Below are 21292 nucleotides of genomic sequence, written 5' to 3' on the forward strand. Positions count from 1 at the left end.
CAGGGCTCTGTGCAGGCCAGTCAAGATCTTCCACACCGATCAAGACAAACCATTTCTGTATGGACCTCGCTTTGTGCACAGGGGCATTGTCATGCTGAAACAGGAAAGGGCCTTCCCCAAACTGTTTCCACAAAGTTGGAAGCACAGGGCTAAGATTTCCCTTCACTGGAACTAAGGGGCCTAGCCCAAACCATGAAAAACAGCCCCAGACCATTATTCCTTCTCTACCAAACGTAAGAGTTGGCACTATGCATTCGGGCAGGGAGCGTTCTCCTGGCATCCACCAAACCCAGATATTGACCGTTGGATTGCCAGATGGTGAAGCGTGATTTTTCACTCCAGAGAACGCGTTTCCACTGCTCCAGAATCCAATGGCGGCGAGCTTTACAACACTCCAGCCGACGCTTGGCATTGTGCTGACGTTGCTTCCAGAGGCAGTTTGGAACTCGGTAGTGAGTGTTGCAACCGACGACAGAAGATTTGTACGCGCTACAAATCATGGGTTGCTGTCATACCTTGTCCATGAACTATCCCTTTAACATTGAGGGGGGGGGATTCTTTAACACTAGAACTGCTAAAGCAGTCATTTTGATTGCTCATTAATGTATTTTATTTTTAAAGTCATGCCTCTCTCCATCCTTGACTTTTCCTAAATAAGTCTATAAAACACACTGCCGTTGTAAAAATTGTAATATCACAAACAGAACTGGAGTTATAACCAGTTTTAGGAGGGCATGTCATTATTTGAATGGTTTTCCCCCGTTGCTCCTCCTTCTCCGGACAGTAGGGATCTGCTCCACTCAATCTCCCGACATTGGAAAGTGCAGTGCCCAGTTGATAATCACCCTGATAATTGCCTCAAAACTGAACATAAACTATAACAAACTAATTTTACACATAACAACAGATTAAATAAAAGGAAGTAAAGTATGATGGGGGAGAAAGGGGGAGAATATGTGAGTTGATGAGCGAGGGGAAGCGAACGATGCATATTTATGTAATCACTGATTGTCAATAAAGAACAGGGCGGGCCATTCTATTGTATTGGTATATTCTAATTATAATCTCCAAATGGTATGTACCCTATATCAGTCCACCAAATCAAAGCAGTTTTATCAGTCTACTCTGGCCTACTTGGAGTACACAGTGAGATGTGCGTAATGTACAATGGCAAGAAGACCAAGACAAATGGATGCACATGCTGCGTTAGCGCTGCTACAAGATCGGAATGAAAATGACTCAGATGGTGGGGAATAAATAAATCATGATATCTCTGATGATTACTCTTCGGATTCTGAGCCTCGGCCTGAATAACCTACACCTCCGAGGCCTAAGCGCAAAAAATCCAGAACAGTGCGCACTGAGCAGGTGCCTGCTCCACCACCAAAGGAAACAGTGAGACAGGAGATAGAACAAGCTGGTGACAATGCTATTGGCCGATTATCAACACAAAATGTCATCGCCGAGAGAGCAGGCCCTACATCTCAAGCAAAAAACAACATCAGCAACGCACTCACCAGCTTTCGTTGTTTATGTTACATGAACATGCTACAGCATGTCAGGGACAGTCAGGGACTGTACTGTAACGGAGGTGTACAGGGAGCAAGGAGACACTGCCTGGGATCTGTCTCTGTTGATGAGCTGGCAGTGGCGGCTGGCCGATAGAGGGCGCTAGGGCGCCGCCCCCTTAAATAAAATTATTTAAAAAAATAAAATAAAAAATAAATAAAAATAATAATAATAATAATAAAAACATCAGTATGTCAATATTTGTGTGTTTGAAATATGGAATGCACACAGTAATATGTGTAAGATATGATAGAAAATCATATTCGCAACCTTTCCTCTGCCTGTCAAACGCCTCGTCAGCTCTGGGCGATACAGAAAGTGCCCCGAGGAGGCGGGTCTACGTAGCAGTTAAGCCAATTGCTAATTTAAGATATGAATGTATGACATAAAATGTAGCTAATCAGCGATTTTAATTCGAATCCAAGGAGGGCGATTATTTTATCGCCCCAAGCTCGCCCCTGATAAAATAAGGACCGGGCTCCAGTGGCGCCATTTTTACTAGACGACAATGGCGAGCGCAAACGTTACTCCTCCAAGACCCAACCCTAACTCGGTGAAATCTCTCCTCCAAGATCCGTTTGAGAGGAGAACTTTGTCAGAGAAAGTTCGGGTGAAAGAGCTGGGCCCAGATCAACCTGACCTCTCAATCAGACAGCAGGCTAGCGAGAAAGGGAAGCAGTATATGTGCGGCTTCTCCCGTAGCTGGTACACCAGGAAGGCTTGGCTAGCTGGGTGCACTGATGCTAATGCTTTATTTTGCTTTCCGTGCTTGCTTTTTAAAACGACGGGGTCAGATTCAGCATGGACAGGTACCGGAGTGAGGGATATGAAGCACCTGTCAGAGAAGGTAAAGAAACATGAGAACACCAGGGCACACATGGACAACTCCGTAAAGCTAGCTGTATTAGGAAGGGTGAACATTGCTACGCAGCTGGATGACGGCCACAGGATTGCGGTGAGGAAACACAATGAGGAGGTGGATAAAAACAGGCACATTCTATCCAAAATTATCAATTGTGTGAAGTTCTGTGGGGCTTTTGAGTTGGCCTTGCGTGGGCACGAGGAGACTGACTCCTCGGACAACCCCGGCATTTTCCGGGGCTTAGTGGATTTTGTTGCCTCCCTCGACAGTGTGCTGGAGGAGCACCTGAAGACAGCTACCGTTTTTAAGGGCACGTCAAAGACGATACAGAACGAGCTGTTGGACTGTATGCTGTCAGTGCTTAAGGATTACATCCTGGAGGAAGTAAAGAGTGCTGATTTGATCGCCATTCAAGCTGACGAGACGACTGACGTTTCCACCCACTGCCAGTTGGTGCTTGTGATACGCTACATCGATGCTAAAAGTAACGTCCAAGAGCGTTTTTTCGAGTTCATTTTGATCGAGAACGCAACCGCCGACACCATCGCTACAGCGCTGCTGGAGAGGCTCAGCACCATACTCTCACATGGACAAAAGGCCAAACTTATTGCCCAGGCTTACGACGGAGCAAGTGTGATGAGGGGAGCCACCGGCGGAGTGCAGCGTAAAATAGTGGATGTGTACGAAAATGCGAACTACGTCCACTGCTATGCACATCAGCTGAACCTCATCGTGCAGCAGGCTACTTCACGCATCCCCAGGATCGGCACTTTCTTTTCCGACCTTGCAGGATTTTCTGCTTTCTTCTCCAGGTCTCCCAAGCGAACCACCGTGCTTGACGAAGTGGTTGCGCATAGACTCCCCAGAGCCTCTACAACACGGTGGAACTTCCACAGTCGCGCTGTAAACACTGTGTACGAGTACAGGGATGACCTCCTAACGTGTTTCCAGACCATCAGAGACTCTGGGAACTTTGATGCCCTGACTGTCAGAGAGGCGGGGGGCTTTGTGAGGATGCTCGAAGACGAGGCTTTCTGTTTTTTCCTGGCACTGTTCCACAAGATCATGCCAAATGTGGACATGCTTTTCAGCCAGCTGCAGAAGAGGAACATCGACCCTGTCTTCATTAAAGCACTTGTCCAGAGGTTCACAGACAGCATGCTAACAATCAGGTAAATAACTATATTTACTATTGGCTGATAAAGATGTTGTTAGAAAGATGAATAGTTCACTTACAACAGTTTAAAAGCCTAAATGTGTCTGGTCATCAAAGTGAGTGATTATCATAGAGCCGTCACAATTATATTTGTTTTAGTATTTTAAAAGGAAAGAGAAGACACAATCAGACGTTGATAATAATGCAGGAAAGTACTACACAGTTTGTAATAATTATTCAGGTGTCCACCAGGTCAATTTCTAGAAGAGGCCTAGTTGTTATTGAAGATTAACTTTATTGCTAAGTGCACAGCAGAACAAAATGATGTTGCATCCCTCTCACAAATGTAATAGAAAAAGGCTTTAAAACGTAATAACATCAGTTAATTATGTACATCACAGGTTAAAAGCAGTTACTAGACATAGTTTGTGTGTATATACACACTATCTGTCTGTCTGTCTGTCTGTCTATATATATATATATATATATATATATATATATATATATAAAAGTCACTGGTTGTGTGTTGAGGGGGAATTACAGTGAGTTAAGAAGTCTGATTGCAAGTTATCAAATTAAACTTTATTTTTGGACCCAGGGCCTCAATTCCCTCTTTGTGTGGGGACAGCGCATCTGACGAGCAGCAACAGCCCATCAAGCGACGGAGGATGCTGGGACCAGGAGAACAACAGAGGTTGGCTATAGAGGTAAGTTGTGATGTAATTGTCAGTGTTTCCCCCTAGAACTTTTTTCAGGCCTGGTAGTATGTAGCCAAAACCCTGAACAATCAGCACCTTGGTAATCATATACTTGAGTTGGACATAGGCATGTGTCAGTCAGGATCACTTGCATCAAAATAGCTTAATTGCAAATTAAAGCTGATGATGTATCTTTTACAGGTATGTGATACCATCCTGAGTCATGCCAAAGAGAGGTTCTCCTTCACCCAGCACCTCATCAGCGCAACACTATTGCACGGAGAGTTGTTCCCACAACACAGTGTGAAGTTCCCCGATACAGCGCTTGAAACAACCGTGGAGGCGTACCCCATGTTGAACAAGGCCAAGCTCAAAACCGAACTGTCCCTCATCTATGAGAACAGTGAGTTCAAGGCTTGTAGTGGTGCAGTGCCCCTGTACCAGTTCTTCATGGAGAACAACCTTCAGAGCACTTTCACAGAGACTGCCAGCCTCCTCAAGATCCTCATCACCACACCCATGACAACTGCTGAGTCAGAAAGGTGCTTCTCTACACTGAAAAGGATCAAGACCTTCCTGAGAAACAGCATGACACAGGATCGCCTGAACGCTCTGGCCATGCTCTCCATGGAGAAGAAACTTGTCAGGGACATTCCTGACTTTAATCAAAGGGTCATTGAGAGGTTTGCCACTCAGAAGGACAGACGGGCAAAATTCCTGTACAAACAAGATGACAGACACACACACACAGTGCAGCTCTGGCCGCATGTTTCTTTGTATATAGTTGACCTTAGCATAAAAAATCCAGTTATATATGGTACTCTAGAAAGTCTTAATAGTGTCTTTGCTAATATTACTGTATATATGTTGTTTTGTATCAATTAATTGTTGCAGTTCTGGAGCACATTAACAATTAGTCACATTTAGTATGATCATAAAATACTGTATGCTATTCTTCCAGTCAAAGGTTTGAGTTCATCCACTTGATATCCATTTCTATATTATACATCCTTTTATACAGTGTAAGATTTCCTATAAACTTTATAATAATTTCATGTTATTGTCCACTTTCCACTCTGTTCTGACAGCATGCCTGTTGCGTTGCCTGTTTACTACCAATGGTGAAAAGTTCACTTTAAATGCAAATGAAAGGCTTGGGTTTGTGTAATATGTTTTTGTGTAAGAATGCCTCAACTTTTTAATATTGGCATTAAATAATTACTGAATGTTTCACTGAGCACTGCTGTCCTGCAGTTTGTGTTAAAATATATCGCGATGGTTACAGGAAAAAAAAAGTATGGCACAGCCCCACCGAGAATATTTTTCACCAGCCGCCACTGTGAGCTGGAAGCGTTCATTTCAATCCTGTATTTCCGTGGAGCATTCGGTGGAAAGAGCATGTATATGCAGCATGGTGAGCTTCTAGTCAGACATGTATGGGATACCATTCTTTGGAGAAACCATGTCATAGGATACCTTCAGAGAGATCATGCGTTACCTCCGTTTTGATGACAAAGAAATGAGAATGCGACGCCTGAAGACGTTTGGAAGACGTTTGTACAGAACAGCATTGCATGTTACAAACCAGCAGAGAACATCACTGTTGATGAACAATTGTTCCCAACAAAGCTTGTTGTGGCTTTACGCAATACATTGAGAATAAATCCGACAAGTTTGGAATGAAGTTTTGGTTAGCCACTGACGTCAACACCAAGTACATGCTGAATGACTTTCCGTATCTGGGAAAACATCCACATTGGGAAGCAGGTGAGCGAGTGTTGGAGAATGTGGTGATGAGGATTGTGGAACCTTACCTTGGCAAGGGGAGAAAAGTCACCATGGACAATTTTTCACTGTCATTGGTGAACATGTTGCTGGCAAATAAAACAAGCCTACTCGGGATAACCGTTAAATGAAATCCAATTTATACCAATGCGTGAAAGCAAGAGCTGATAATAATTGACTATTTTTTACTGCTCATATTGACACTTATATTCATTATAATACCATTATTGTTTTTGTGCTGATTTTCACAATTTATCAAGCACACTTGGAGCTTATAATGATGTTTAGGCTACTGTTTTCATCATTTGACACCACGTGGTTGGGTTTTTTGTAAAAAAAGAAATATTGTTATAAAAATAAGCTGTTACCATGTTCCAACACATATACTTTCTGTTTCGTAGTTGTAACGAAGGCACTTTATGAATGAAATTGATTGAACACTTGTGTTTTTGTTTTGTTTTTACATATAGCCTACACTAACATAAACTAATTTTAAATTGTATGTTGTTATTTGAAATGAAAAAATAATATATATTAATGTTACCTAAATTCTAAAACACAACCAAATGATTATTTGAGTGATAGCATATATGAAATGTATTAAATACACTGTTAGAATGTTGCAGTCAGAATGAGCTCATTAGCTTGAAGGGGGATCCCTCGAGGCCCAGTGGTTCTAGTGTTAAAAAAGAAATCACCTGGAACAGCACCATCTAATGGTCAAAACCTGGTAATATCAAGATGTAGGATCGGACATAAACATAATTTCAATTACTAATTTCTATGAACAGGGGGAAAAAAACATCACCAAATTCACTGGGAATACATTACATAGGATAAAGAAACAGTACTCTGAGCCGCAGCTCCATACTACTTGTCAGACATAGACATGCTGGGGTAGGATTGGGTCCAAGGGTGGCTTTCGACTATTTATTTGGATTCCTCATGTCTAACTCATTGTTAGAAACACGTTTGGCCCAAATTGTATGTTAGGTACCACATTGCCAATCAATTAGCTTAATTTCTCAGAGATGTAATTATATTTCAACAAAATAATGTTGCAGGAATGCTACTCTTATCTGTTTCTAACAATCTGAGGTGGTGGGTGTCTAAATTCTGTTTCTTCTGCTTTTTGAGGTGGAACTACCCTCCACAAAGACCACGCTAGAGCCCTGTGATCGGATGTGATGAGAGTCTTTGATCTCCTTCCTCTCCACCAGGGGGTCAGTTTAGGACTTCAGTCAGCCTGGCACATCAGTCCTCACATGCCACAATCATAGTCCTCACAAATCCCAGTCACCGTCCCCACAAACCCTAATCACTCATCTCTTTCATTCCCCCCAATGATCATCATCATCATATTGCATGGCGTTTATATGTTAATTGTATTTGATTGGGGATGGACTCAGTCTGTGGTTGCAGTCGTATTACCTCCTCCTCTCTGGTTTTGGCTGTTAGTGGAAGATGTGTTTGGTGGGAATGATGATTCAGAGGCCAGTTTAACCAGGGTTGGGGATAACTTTTTTTTTTTTTACCTGTAATCTGTTACGTTACCAGCTAAAATATTGTAATCAGATTACAGATACTTTTGAAAAACTTGATGATTACTTCGAGGATTACTTTTACATTCAGAAAGGATGTTTTTTGTTGTTGACGCTTCTCTGTTTTCTCAATGACATTCAAATCAGCATTGAAAAGAGACAGAAGTTTACATTTGTTCCACCTGTCTGAGTCTGACCACAAGTCAGAGACCACTTTGATGACACACCAATTGTGTTTGATGGATCACGTGAAAAGAGCAGAAATAGACTATTACAGGCTACAGTCCAAGCTATGTCTTCCAAGCTATGTCTTCCAATGGTGCGACTGCTGTCAGCATCCAAAGATTATCCAACTTGAATAAACGCTTGGAGGTAAGGATGACAGCAGTGGTGTAGTCTACGGCAATACGGATATCACTTATTATTGATATCTACAAAGCGCATTGATGTGAATCACACTGCTGCTCTCTCATTTAGCTATTTGCACCTTACCGTTGTTGTGGATGGCTGTTCACAAATCTAAATGTGCATTTGAACCCAATAATGGTTTAATTCAAGAAGTTTAAGCTGCCTATCAATCATTGTTTTTGAAACCAGTGGACAGCCAGTGAAAAATGAGCTCTTGCCACAGCTGCATATTGCTGATCCCAGCCTATGGAATAAAAGTGTGGCTTTTATTGCTCAATCTAATTCATGCTGATAAAATAAATAAATCCATAGGCCTAATGGACACATACTCAAACTCGCACACTTTTGATAGACTTAAAGAGGCAGTCTGTAGTTGCTATATCCGATTTTGGACTTATAGATTATATACACTACCATCAAAAGTTTTAGAACACCTACTCACTCAAGGGCTTTTCTTTATTTTTACTATTTTCTACATTGTAGAATTATACATAAAAAACTATGAAATAACACATATGGAACCATGTAGTAACCAAAAAAGTGTTAAACAAATCAACATATATTTGAGATTGGAGATTCTTCAAATAGCCACCCTTTGCCTTGATGACAGCTTTGCACACTCTTGGCATTCTCTCAACCAGCTTCATGAGGTAGTCACCTGGAATGCATTTCAATTAACAGGTGTGCCTTCTTAAAAATTTGTGGAATTGTTTTCCTTCTTAATGCATTTGAGCCAATCAGTTGTTTTGTGACAAGGTAGGGATGGTATACAGAACATAGCCCTATTTGGTAAAAGACCAAGTCCCTATTATGGCAAGAACAGTTCAAATTAGAAAAGAGAAATGACAGTCCATAATTACTTTAAGACATGAAGGCTAGTCAATACGGAAATTGTCAACAACTTTGAAAGCTTTTATTTTTTTATTTTTTGTCATTTAGCAGGAGCAATTAGGGTTAAGTGCCTTGCTCAAGGGCACATCGACAGGTTTTTCACCTAGTCGGCTCGGGGATTAGAACCAGCGACCTTTCGGTTACTGGCACAATGCTCTTAACCACTAAGCTACCTTTGCGGTCGCAAAAAACATCAAGCGCTATGATGAAACTGGCTTTCATGTGGACCGCCACAGGAATGGAAGACACAGAGTTACCTCTGCTGCAGAGGATAAGTTCATTAGAGTTACCAGCCTCATAAATTGCAGCCCAAATAAATGCTTCACAGAATTCAAGTAACAGACACATCTCAACATCAACTGTTCAGAGGAGACTGTGTGAATCAGGCCCTCATGGTTGAATTTCTGCAAAAAAAACCACTACTAAAGGACACCAATAAGAAGAAGAGACTTGCTTGGGCCAAGAAACATGAGCAATGGACATTAGACTGGTGGAAATTTGTCCTTTGGTCTGGAGTCCTAATTGGAGATATTTGGTTCCAACCGCCTTGTCTTTGTGAGACGCGGTGTGGGTGAACGGATGATCTCCGCATGTGTATTTCCCAATGCAAAGCATGGAGGAGAAGGTGTTATGGTGTGGGGGTGCTTTGCTGATGACACTGTCTGTGATTTATTTAGAATTCAAGGCACACTTAACCAGCATGGCTACCACAGCGTTCTGCAGCGATACGCCATCCCACCTGGTTTGGGCTTAGTGGGACTATGACTTGTTTTTCAACAGGACAATGACCTAACACACCTCCAGGCTGTGTAAGGGCTATTTGACCAAGAAGGAGAGTGATGGAGTGCTGCATCAGATGACCTGGCCTACACAATCCCCCGACCTCAACCAAATTGAGATGGTTTGGAATTAGTTCGACCGCAGAGTGAAAGAAAAGCAGCCAACAAGTCCTCAGCATATGTGGGAACTCCTTCAAGACTGTTGGAAAAGCATTCCAGGTGAAGCTGGTTGAGAGAATGCCAAGAGTGTGCAAAGCTGTCATCAAGGAAAAGGGTGGCTATTCGATGAATCTCAAATATAAAATATATTTTGATTTGTTTAACACTTTTTTGGTTACTACATGATTCCATATGTGTTATTTCATAGTTTTGATGTCTTCACTACTCATGGGCGGCGCACAATTGGCCCAGCATCGTCCAGGGTAGGGGAGGGAATGGCCGGCAGGGATGTAGCTCAGTTGATAGAGCATGGCGTTTGCAACGCCAGGGTTGTGGGTTCGATTCCCACGGGGGGCCAGTATAAAAAAAAAAAATGTAGTCACTAACTGTAAGTCGCTCTGGATAAGAGCGTCTGCTAAATGACTAAAATGTAAATGTTCCCTATTATTCTACAATGTAGAAAATAGTAAAAATAAAGAAAAACACTTGAATAAGTATGACAACAAAATCATTAACAACAGAGTAGTATGCTGGCTAATAAATCCTTTGTTTTGGGATTATGCTCAGGAAAAACAATTTGGCTAATCTATACTTCCATATTTCCAAGTCCTATTCTTGAAGATCAAGGGGAATATAACATGTATTGGAATGACTGGAATTCCGATATACTTTTTTTATGTAAAGATATCATTTAATCGTATTGTTATATGTAGTAGTGTAACTGCCTCTGTCGCCAGTTTATTTCATGTATTAGCACTTTAGTTTATTTCATGTATTTGCACTTTTTATTATTTAATTTCTTCTGAATTGTACGTTTACAGCAAGACGGAACTAATTATTGGTTCCGCCCGAGTGTTGTCACCCGAGCGCCTTTAGCGACGCACCGAGGAAACTTTACCGCAAAAAGCGAATTATTTTTCCACTGTTATCGTGTTTAAGTGCATACTTACAAAGAAAGTATACAGAAGAAGATAAAGGACATTTAAAAGGATGTTTAGCACCTATGTGTGATAAGCAGCAATGAGGTTTGTTGACTATTTATTTTGCTATGAGGGTGTTTGTGTTTACGTGCGTCATTTTTTGGTGTAAAATATACATAAAGTGTCTAGCTGTATGAGCTTGATTATAACGCCAGATGTGTGAGACATGCATATGGCATTATTTTGTTAATGTATTTTTTCTTTCTTTAAACCAGTTCTCACGGGTTGACCAGCATTAAAGCCCTGTATTCAAATCAAGACCTCTTGCCTCATGCCTGTCACTGGAGGAGCTATAGTGAGAACTCATCTGCTCTGCATGAGTAGACGAGGAAGACAGTACCAAAGAGCCGTGATCCATGGACAAGAAGGGACATCTCTACATCCAAGAGTGTGCATCTGCTCCTGACATTTACACAGCCGCAGCATCCACAGAAGAATCCATGCGCCTTACCATGAATCCAGCTGATGCAAAGAAGCTTAAACTATTTCCCACAAGAGACTGACACATTTTTGCCTTCATATTCATACGGTATAGTTGTGTGTATGTTTAAGTGTTAACTAAGCTACAACCAAGAGACTGAATTTTGCATTTCATAGAACAACGTGATATTGATTTGTGTGAAGTAGATGTGAATATGTTCTAAAAAATAATATTAGTGGTAAAAATAGTATAAATGTGAATAGCTAATGGGAGCTGAATCACTTAGCTACAGGCCAAACTAGATTTAACCCAAATTTAAGTACACCAAGTAACAATGTCAGAGCCTAGTCTTACCTCTGGGAGAAAGCAGGTTAATGTACAGTGGGGAAAAAAAGTATTTAGTCAGCCACCAATTGTGCAAGTTCTCCCACTTAAAAAGATGAGAGAGGCCTGTAATTTTCATCATATGTACACGTCAACTATGACAGACAAAATGAGGAAAAAAAATCCAGAATATCACATTGTAGGATTTTTAATGAATTTATTTGCAAATTATGGTGGAAAATAAGTATTTGGTCAACTTCAAACAAGCAAGATTTCTGGCTCTCACAGACCTGTAACTTCTTCTTTAAGAGGGTCCTCTGTCCTCCACTCGTTACCTGTATTAATGGCACCTGTTTGAACTTGTTATCAGTATAAAATACACCTGTACACAACCTCAAACAGTCACACTCCAAACTCCACTATGGCCAAGACCAAAGAGCTGTCAAAGGACACCAGAAACAAAATTGTAGACCTGCACCAGGCTGGGAAGACTGAATCTGCAATAGGTAAGCAGCTTGGTTTGAAAAAATCTACTGTGGGAGCAATTATTAAGAAATGGAAGACATTCAAGACCACTGATAATCTCCCTCGATCTGGGGCTCCACGCAAGATCTCACCCCGTGGGGTCAAAATGATCACAAGAACGGTGAGCAAAAATCCCAGAACCACACGGGGGGACCTAGTGAATGACCTGCAGAGAGCTGGGACCAAAGTAACAAAGTCTACCATCAGTAACACACTACGCCGCCAGTGACTCAAATCCTGCAGTGTCAGACGTGTCCCCCTGCTTAAGCCAGTACATGTCCAGGCCCGTCTGAAGTTTGCTAGAGTGCATTTGGATGATCAAGAAGAGGATTGGGAGAATGTCATATGGTCAGATGAAACCAAAATATAACTTTTTGGTAAAAACTCAACTCGTTGTGTTTGGAGGACAAAGAATGCTGAGTTGCATCCAAAGAACACCATACCTACTGTGAAGCATGGGAGTGGAAACATCATGCTTTGGGGCTGTTTTTTCTGCAAAGGGACCAGGACGACTGATCCGTGTAAAGGAAAGAATGAATGGGGCCATGTATCGTGAGATTTTGAGTGAAAACCTCCTTCCATCAGCAAGGGCATTGAAGATGACACGTGGCTGGGTCTTTCAGCATGACAATGATCCCAAACACACCGCCCGGGCAACGAAGGAGTGGCTTCGTAAGAAGCATTTCAAGGTCCTGGAGTGGCCTAGCCAGTCTCCAGATCTCAATCCCATAGAAAATCTTTGGAGGGAGTTTAAAGTCTGTGTTGCCCAGCGACAGCCCCAAAACATCACTGCTCTAGAGGAGATCTGCATGGAGGAATGGGCCAAAATACCAGCAACAGTGTGTGAAAACCTTGTGAAGACTTACAGAAAACGTTTGACCTGTGTCATTGCCAACAAAGGGTATATAACAAAGTATTGAGAAACTTTTGTTATTGACCAAATACTTATTTTCCACCATCATTTGCAAATAAATTCATTAAAAATCCTACAATTTGATTTTCTGGAAAAAAAATTCTCATTTTGTCTGTCATAGTTGACGTGTACCTATGATTAAAATTACAGGCCTCTCTCATCTTTTTAAGTGGGAGAACTTGCACAATTGGTGGCTGACTAAATACTTTTTTCCCCCACTGTAGGTGAAAGTATAGAGCAGCAGTGCATAGACATGCAACCACAGGCTACTAAAAGTACAAGAGCTAATGACCACACTTCCTCACAAGAACCACGAAGAAGCCAAAGAGACCGAAAGTTAACAGAAAAGGGCCAAGAACTGTACAATGAGCAAATAAGAAGATTTGCTCACCGTTTCACTGTGAGCTATGAGGAGTGGAAGGCTGTTGCTAAAGACGCCAAGCAAGCTTTGAGTGGACAATGCTCAAACAACCTGCTACATGAACACATAAGCAAAATAAGTGCTGCCTCAGAGAATCTGAACATTGCTTATGATGAGTTAAGGCGCATAGACAACCCTGACAATGACACACGTCGCAGAATTGACACCTGTGATGCAGTAACCAGGAAGATCATCCAAACTGCAAAATATCGTTTGGAGACAGCAGATAACGGTGGAGGAGATGAACAACGAGGCAACAGGGCAACATCGTCTATATGCAAGTCTGTAGCCTCAGACAAGATAAGTATCAAATCCCAATGCACTAAGTCCTCTCATGCTCAAAGCAGCTCCAGACATTCAAGTCAGATTTCTGTTAGCAGACAAGATGCCGCTGCTGAAGTTGCTGCCAATGAAGCTACTCTAGAAGTACTACTAGAACAAGAGTGTTGCATTGAGGAATTGGAAAGGCTTGAAGCTGAAGCTGCAGAGAGACAAAAGGTGCTAGATGCAAAGCGGAGACAACTGGAGCGACTAGAGACAGTTAAAAAGTTAAAGGCTGCTAAGGCACGTCAGCGAGTGTATGATCAGAGTGAGTGCTCAGATAAAGAAATAAGCAGTCTACTCCATCAAAGTGTCTGTATGAAGGAAAAGGAAGAAGTTAAACATGAAAATAATATGTTGCAGCACCATTCTTCACCACAAGACCGGGCACATTCAAAGCAGGATGACAGCACAGCAGCTCTTGTTAGAGCACTTGCAGAGTCCATCAGTGCAGGTCGTCTTCCTATACCTGAACCAACAATATTCAATGGCGACCCACTCAGATTCAATGACTGGAAGGTTTCATTTCAGACACTCATTGATCGGAAAAACATTCCAGCCGAAGAAAATATATATTACTTGCGAAAGTACGTGGGTGGACCTGCTAAAAAGGCTATAGAGAGCTACTTCCTGCTTGGTTCAGAGTCAGCCTATCACGCAGCATGGAGGATTCTTGAGGAAAGATATGGAAATCCATTCCTCATAGCCAAAGCATTCAGAGATAAGCTGGAGGCATGGCCCAAGATAAGCTCCAAAGGCAGTATCGAACTTCAAGAGTTTGCTGATTTTCTTCGGAGCTGTGAGGCTGCTATGACTCAGATCAGAGGCCTCGAAGTACTTAATGACTGCAATGAGAACCAGAAGTTACTTGCAAAGCTTCCAGACTGGCTGACCTCGAGATGGAACAGAAAGGTCATAGAAGTGGAGGAAGAAAGTCACACATTCCCAAGCTTCCAGCAGTTTGTAAAGTTTCTCACACGTGAAACTAAGATTGCAAATAACCCAATAACATCTCTCCATGCTCTGAAACCTGCTGAAGGTGAGCAGATCAAGGTTTTAAAGAACAGAGCTCTCGGAGCAAAGGTACTAGCAACTAACTCAGATGAAAAAGCTTCCTCCACAAGCTGTGTTTTTTGTGAGAAGTCAGGTCACAGTCTACACAAGTGTTGGAAATTTATGAATAAAACCATCTCTGAGCGAGTCAAGTTTGTTCAAGGGATGAAGTTGTGCTTTGGCTGTCTGAAGCCTGGCCATCGCTCAAAGGAGTGTGAAAATAGAAGGATCTGTGATACTTGTGAGAAAGGACATCCAACCTGCCTACACGATAATCGCAGCAAAGAAAGAGGAATGTCAACAAGGACTGATGGAGAAATGGAGAGTGACAAGTCAAGAGAAGGAACGACAGATCGTTCACAAGAGAGGGTGACAAAACCACCACGCGAGGTAACATCTAACAGTTATCCAGAATGTTAAAGGCACCCATACATCCTCAGTCATTCCTGTGTGGTTGTCCACTACAAGTAAGCCAAATCATGATGTTCTTGTGTACGCTCTTCTCGATACACAGAGTGACACGACCTTCATCCTTGAAGAGACAGCAAAGGTGCTTCACACTAAAAATGAACCAGTCCAGTTAAAGCTCTCCACAATAGCTTCAAGAAAAACAGTGGTGCCTAGCAGAAGGCTGACTGATCTACAAATAAGAGGATTCTACTCCGATAAGATAATCTACCTGCCAGTAACTTACTCAAGAGAATTCATCCCTGCAAACAGAGATCATATTCCCACACCAGAGACTGCCAAGGCATGGTCTCATCTTGAGCACATTGCAGATGAAATTGCTCCTCTGCAGAGCTGTGACATCGGCCTACTAATTGGCTACAACTGTCCTCAAGCTCTTGTACCAAGACAAGTGGTTGCTGGAGAAGAAAATGAGCCCTTTGCTCAGAGAACAGACTTGGGTTGGAGTGTAGTCGGCTATGGCAACCCATGTCTTGACTTTGGAGATGCCTTTGGAATAGGCCATCAAGTCATTGTGAAGCAAGTGACATCAGTTCTTCCAAATCTCCCAAACGAAGTGCACTATGTCTGTAGAACACAGATCAAATAAGTAGTCCATCCAACAGACGTCATCAAGGTGTTGGAATCTGATTTTGTAGAAAGGGCTTCAGAAGATGAACACCTTTCTCAAGAGGATCTCCAGTTCATGTCAATTATGGAGAGTGGCATCAGACTCAAGGATGATGGGCACTATGAAATGCCACTTCCCTTCAAGAAAGGAAGACCAAACTTACCAGATAACAAGGTATGTGGCATCCACCGTCTCAGATGTCTGGAGAAGAAGTTAAAGGTAAATGAGCAGTACTGCAGAGACTATAAGACCTTTATGGATGAGACAATAGCTTCAGAAGACAACCCAGCTGACCACGCCTCAAGGGGTGTCACAGCAGAACAACTCACAGCTTCTAACTGGTTCACAGGTCCAGACCTTCTTTGGCAAAAAGAGCTACCAACTGGAGTTGTCATGGTGGGAGAGATCGAGAGCAGTGACCCAGAGGTCAAGAAAGCTCAGGTTCATGACACTCAGGCAGAAGAAGCAAAAACAATTTTAGATCGTCTACACAAGTTCTCAGACTGGGCAAGAATGGTGAAGGCTGTTGCCAGACTCAAGCGCCGTGCTAAGGAAATCAAAGGTCTCAAGCCAAAGTCCTGTGAGGCCTCGAACTTGGAGGAAAGGAAAGAGGCGGAGCTGACCATAATCAAGATGGTCCAGGAAGCAACTCTCTCAAGAAATTCAACGCCTTAGACATCATAAGGAGACAAAGGTCAAAGACAAAGCCAACCAGTTGCACAAACTATGTCCGTTCCTGGATGATCAAGGTGTAATCAGAGTAGGAGGCCGCTTAGCTAATGCTGCCCTACATCCACATGTGAGGCATCCAGCAGTACTTCCTAGAGACAGTCATGTTTCTGCATTGCTCGTCAAGCACTATCATGAGAGAGTGTACCATCAAGGTCGAGGAATGACTATAAATGAACTCCGATCCAATGGCATATGGATCCTGGGTTGCAGCAAGCTTGTTTCATCCCATATTCACAAGTGCACAAGTTGCAGAAGGTTCCGAAGATGCACAGAGCAACAAAGGATGGCAGACCTTCCAGAAGAGCGGATGGAAACAACTGCTCCATTCACTTACTGTGGAATGGACTGCTTCGGACCATTTCACATTAAGGAAGGAAGAAAGGAGCTAAAGCGTAATGGGCTGTTGCTCACCTGCATGTGTTCAAGAGGAGTTCACATTGAAGCACTTGATGACTTGACCTCAGATGCCTTTATCAATGCTCTGCGTTCATTCATCGCCATTCGTGGATCAGTAAGGCAGGTAAGGTGTGATCAAGGGACAAACTTTGTCGGAGCAAGGCGTGAGTTCATTGAAGCACTGAAAGAGATGGAACAAGAAGAGCTCAAAGATTTGGGCTGCGAGTTCATCATGAACACCCCTGCCTCAAGTCATATGGGTGGAGTCTGGGAAAGACAAATCCGCACTATCAGAAGTGTCCTGGCGTCCATTCTAGAACAGTCGTCCAGACAACTTGACTCCTCTTCCCTACGAACATTTCTATATGAGGTTATGGCGGTTGTGAATAGCAGACCTCTAACCACTGATCATCTGAACGATTCTACCAGTCCAGAGCCCTTGACACCAAACCACATCTTGACCATGAAATCCACAATCATTCTCCCTCCTCCTGGAAAGTTTGTCAAGGAGGATCTCTACCTCCGCAAAAGATGGCGCAGAGTTCAACTCTTAACCAACAACTTTTGGGTACGATGGAAAAAGGAGTATCTCCTGAATCTCCAACACAGACAGAAGTGGACCAAAGATCGCAGAAATGCAAAGGTCGGTGACATTGTTCTGTTACAAGATGCTGCCACACCACAAAACCAATGGAAGCTAGCAAGAGTCATCGAGGTGTATCCTGGAAGTGATGAAAGAGTGAGGAGACTCAAGCTACTCATCAGTGACTCCTCCCTGGATGGAAGAGGAAAGCGTACAGCCAAACCTGTTTACCTGGAGAGACCCATTCAGAAAACAGTTACATTGCTAGAAGCAGACTGATGGTTCTATCATACACTCACACACAGTTTATTAGTTGTTTATTAGGACAGAGTTTCATTTAATTTATTCATGCAGTAGGTTTGTCTCCAAGTTTTTTAAGAAATCACATGTGATTTGGTGGGAGTGTAACTGCCTCTGTCGCCAGTTTATTTCATGTATTAGCACTTTAGTTTATTTCATGTATTTGCACTTTTTATTATTTAATTTCTTCTGAATTGTACGTTTACAGCAAGACGGAACTAATTATTGGTTCCGCCCGAGTGTTGTCACCCGAGCGCCTTTAGCGACACACCGAGGAAACTTTACCGCAAAAAGCGAATTATTTTTCCACTGTTATCGTGTTTAAGTGCATACTTACAAAGAAAGTATACAGAAGAAGATAAAGGACATTTAAAAGGATGTTTAGCACCTCTGTGTGATAAGCAGCAATGAGGTTTGTTGACTATTTATTTTGCTATGAGGGTGTTTGTGTTTACGTGCGTCATTTTTTGGTGTAAAATATACATAAAGTGTCTAGCTGTATGAGCTTGATTATAACGCCAGATGTGTGAGACATGCATATGGCATTATTTTGTTAATGTATTTTTTCTTTCTTTAAACCAGTTCTCACGGGTTGACCAGCATTAAAGCCCTGTATTCAAATCAAGACCTCTTGCCTCATGCCTGTCACTGGAGGAGCTACAAGTAGAAAGTGATGGGTTAGAAGGATCCTACATAACCAACCCATAAAGTAAAATTTAACATCCATATATGGCCAGCTATGTAAGCTTTAACATTGATTTATCCTGTAATAGATGTAATTCAATTGGTAACATACATTTTTGTCTCCTTCTAATGCCTCTTAAGGGGAAAGTAATCTAAAAGTAACTGAATGTAATCAGATTACGATACTGAGTTTGGGTAATCCAAAAGTTACTTTACTGATTACAATTTTGGACAGGTAACTAGTAACTGTAACGGATTACATTTAGAAAGTAACGCATCCAAGCCTGAGTTTAACATAGTGGGAGACAAATAGGAATACAAATATATTTGGAAGACAAGGGGGTTGGAGGAAGGAATGGAGTAGGTGGGAGAGATGTAAGGGATTGGTGAGAGGGATGGACAAGGATATGAAAGAGGTTGATGAAAAGGATGGAGAAAAGACATTTGGAGGGATGGATGGATGAAAGATGAAGGGTTGTGTGAGAGATGTAACATATTGGAGGGAACCATGAAAAGAGGGATGAAGGAGTAAATGATAGAAAGAGAAGGAGGGGCTGTAAGAGAGAGGGTTGGATGGAGGAATTAATCAAAGCGATTTACAGGAGCAATTAGGGTTAAGTGCCTTGCTCAAGGGCACATCAACAATCGGCTTGGCGATTCGAACAAGCGACCTTTCAGTTACTTGCCCAATGCTCTTAACCGCTAGGCTACCTGCCGCCCCCAGAGGTGAATGAATGGATGAAGAAACTGCTTGATTGCTGGTCTGGGTGCACAGTCACAGCTGTGTGATCAACACACACACGCCAGAAAAGTTTCCACCACCGACCTCAACAAGACCTGGTCACCATGGTCTAAAATGACCTCCCAACACAAGTTAACACCATCCCCCTTTCCTCTCCACCCCTAACACAATCCCTCTCTCCTCTCCTCCTAACCTTCGCCAGAGAGAAACGGTAAGCTGGTATTTAACAATGGGGAAAACACACGGTGATTTTAAACGCATCCCTTGATCTTTCTGTTCTTCTCGTGCTTGCCACAGGGAATAAGGCAGGGAAGAGGGGTAGGGAGAGAAGGGAGATGAGGAGGGAAGAGAGGAGGAGGAGGAGGAGGTGGAGGAGGAGGAGGGAGCCCTCAATGAAAGTGTGTCACTTCCTGGCTAATTACCGGGCCACATTCCCATGCTGGGTTTGAAATGCCACGCCTGTGTTTTATCTCTGCTCAGTACAAACGCTTGTTGGACTGAGGGAAGGAAGAAGGAGGGAGGGAAGAGAGAGAAGGGAAGATGAGAGAAGAGGACAGAGAAAAGAAGAGGTGGACTAGGAGGGGAGAGGAAAATGAGGGAACTGGAGACTCAGAATGGCAGCCAACCTCAGGCTCGCTTGCTTGTATCATCTCTGATAGTGCACTCTGTTGCTCTCTCCCCTACCTCTTTCTGTCTCTCTCTCTTTCTTTCATTCTCATTCCCTCTTTTTCCCTCTCTCTTTCCCATAGAAGTCTCTGGGGACACCCTTATTTATATAAGTATATTTCAGCACACCCAGGGGTCACCCCACCCAGAGTCTATAGTATATTGAGATCTCTACATTGACCCCACCCTGATATACAGTAAGTGTAGTATATTGCCTCCCCCTTACCTGTGTGAAGAATGGTTCGTAGATCTCCACTCCCTTGTCGGAACCCTGTGAGAGGACATCTCGTCCGCGGTGCCAGCTGTAGCGGACTGGGGGATTGGAGTTGGCCACGCAGCGCAGGAACACTGTCCTCTCGTAATAGAACTGCTCTTTGGCCTCTCCTACACTCTGGTGCACCGTCACTAAAGGGTCATCCAGGTCTGGAGACAGAGAGGAACAGAGGAAGAGGAGAGGTAAATCCATTGATGAATTCATGAATCAATGAATGAATCAATCCATCAATCGTGCAAGTAATGAATCCATTGAGAAATCAATTGAGTGGCTAGCTAACCAATATGACATTTGGATTATTAACACGGATATCATACTTTATTGTATTTCAATGACCCCAATTACTCTTTTAGGACAAAAGGGTAGAGTACAATCAATTAATTGGTCGATAAGGCAAGTAATCAATCCAATAAATAATCAATCAAATGGCTTCATTATCATAAACAAGAAAGACACATTCAACACAAATATAGTCGTTTTGCAGATATGTCACCTGCAGGCAGCCTGATAGAGTTGAAAAGTGAGGTAAACAGTAAGACAAGCTCGACAGAGGTCCAAATACACATGCACGCACACACAGACTCTCAGATCTCCTGCCTCCACATGAACTCCAGGATCAATACATCCCCTCGACTTTCCTAATCAATGAGCTAGCATGCACAGCCTTCAAAGTGAAAGTACTGTAAGACAGACATGGGAAAGGTCCGCAAAAAATCTCGAATATCCTCCGCAAACACTTCCCTGATGCCTATCACTCTTTAAGATACTATTTAATTGCCCTCTTGTCCCTAACAGGAGATCAGTAAATTAATATCTCTGTTTCCTCATCCCCATTTCCCAACACATCAGAGCGAAGTTTTCCCCGTCTGTCTGACAGTTAGCTATTTGAGCAAAGCGCTCGCGGTTTATTAAATGGATTCAAAGTTAATAATCTAACTCGCCTGACGATTAAAGCCTTGGCAAATAAGTGTTCATCATAACTCTGTCTGTCTTTTAGCATGCTAATGCTCACCTTTTTAAGATCATGTCCA

The 21292-nt window shown here is 42.6% G+C and overlaps 1 protein-coding gene across 5 annotated transcripts in view; it reads right to left on the reverse strand.

Annotated features, from left to right (window-relative positions):
* The window catches only part of LOC121552926 (MAM domain-containing glycosylphosphatidylinositol anchor protein 2-like), a 408550-nt gene that overhangs the window by 178637 nt on the left and 208621 nt on the right, over positions 1-21292 (reverse strand). For all 5 annotated transcript variants that reach the window (XM_045211335.1, XM_045211339.1, XM_045211337.1 and 2 more), the window contains exon 4: positions 20214-20410. In XM_045211335.1, coding sequence (XP_045067270.1) covers positions 20214-20410 — 197 coding nt within the window. The remainder of the gene's footprint in view (positions 1-20213; positions 20411-21292) is intronic.

This window comes from Coregonus clupeaformis, chromosome 36 (assembly GCF_020615455.1).
Source record: "Coregonus clupeaformis isolate EN_2021a chromosome 36, ASM2061545v1, whole genome shotgun sequence".
NCBI classification, from domain to species: Eukaryota; Metazoa; Chordata; class Actinopteri; order Salmoniformes; family Salmonidae; genus Coregonus; species Coregonus clupeaformis.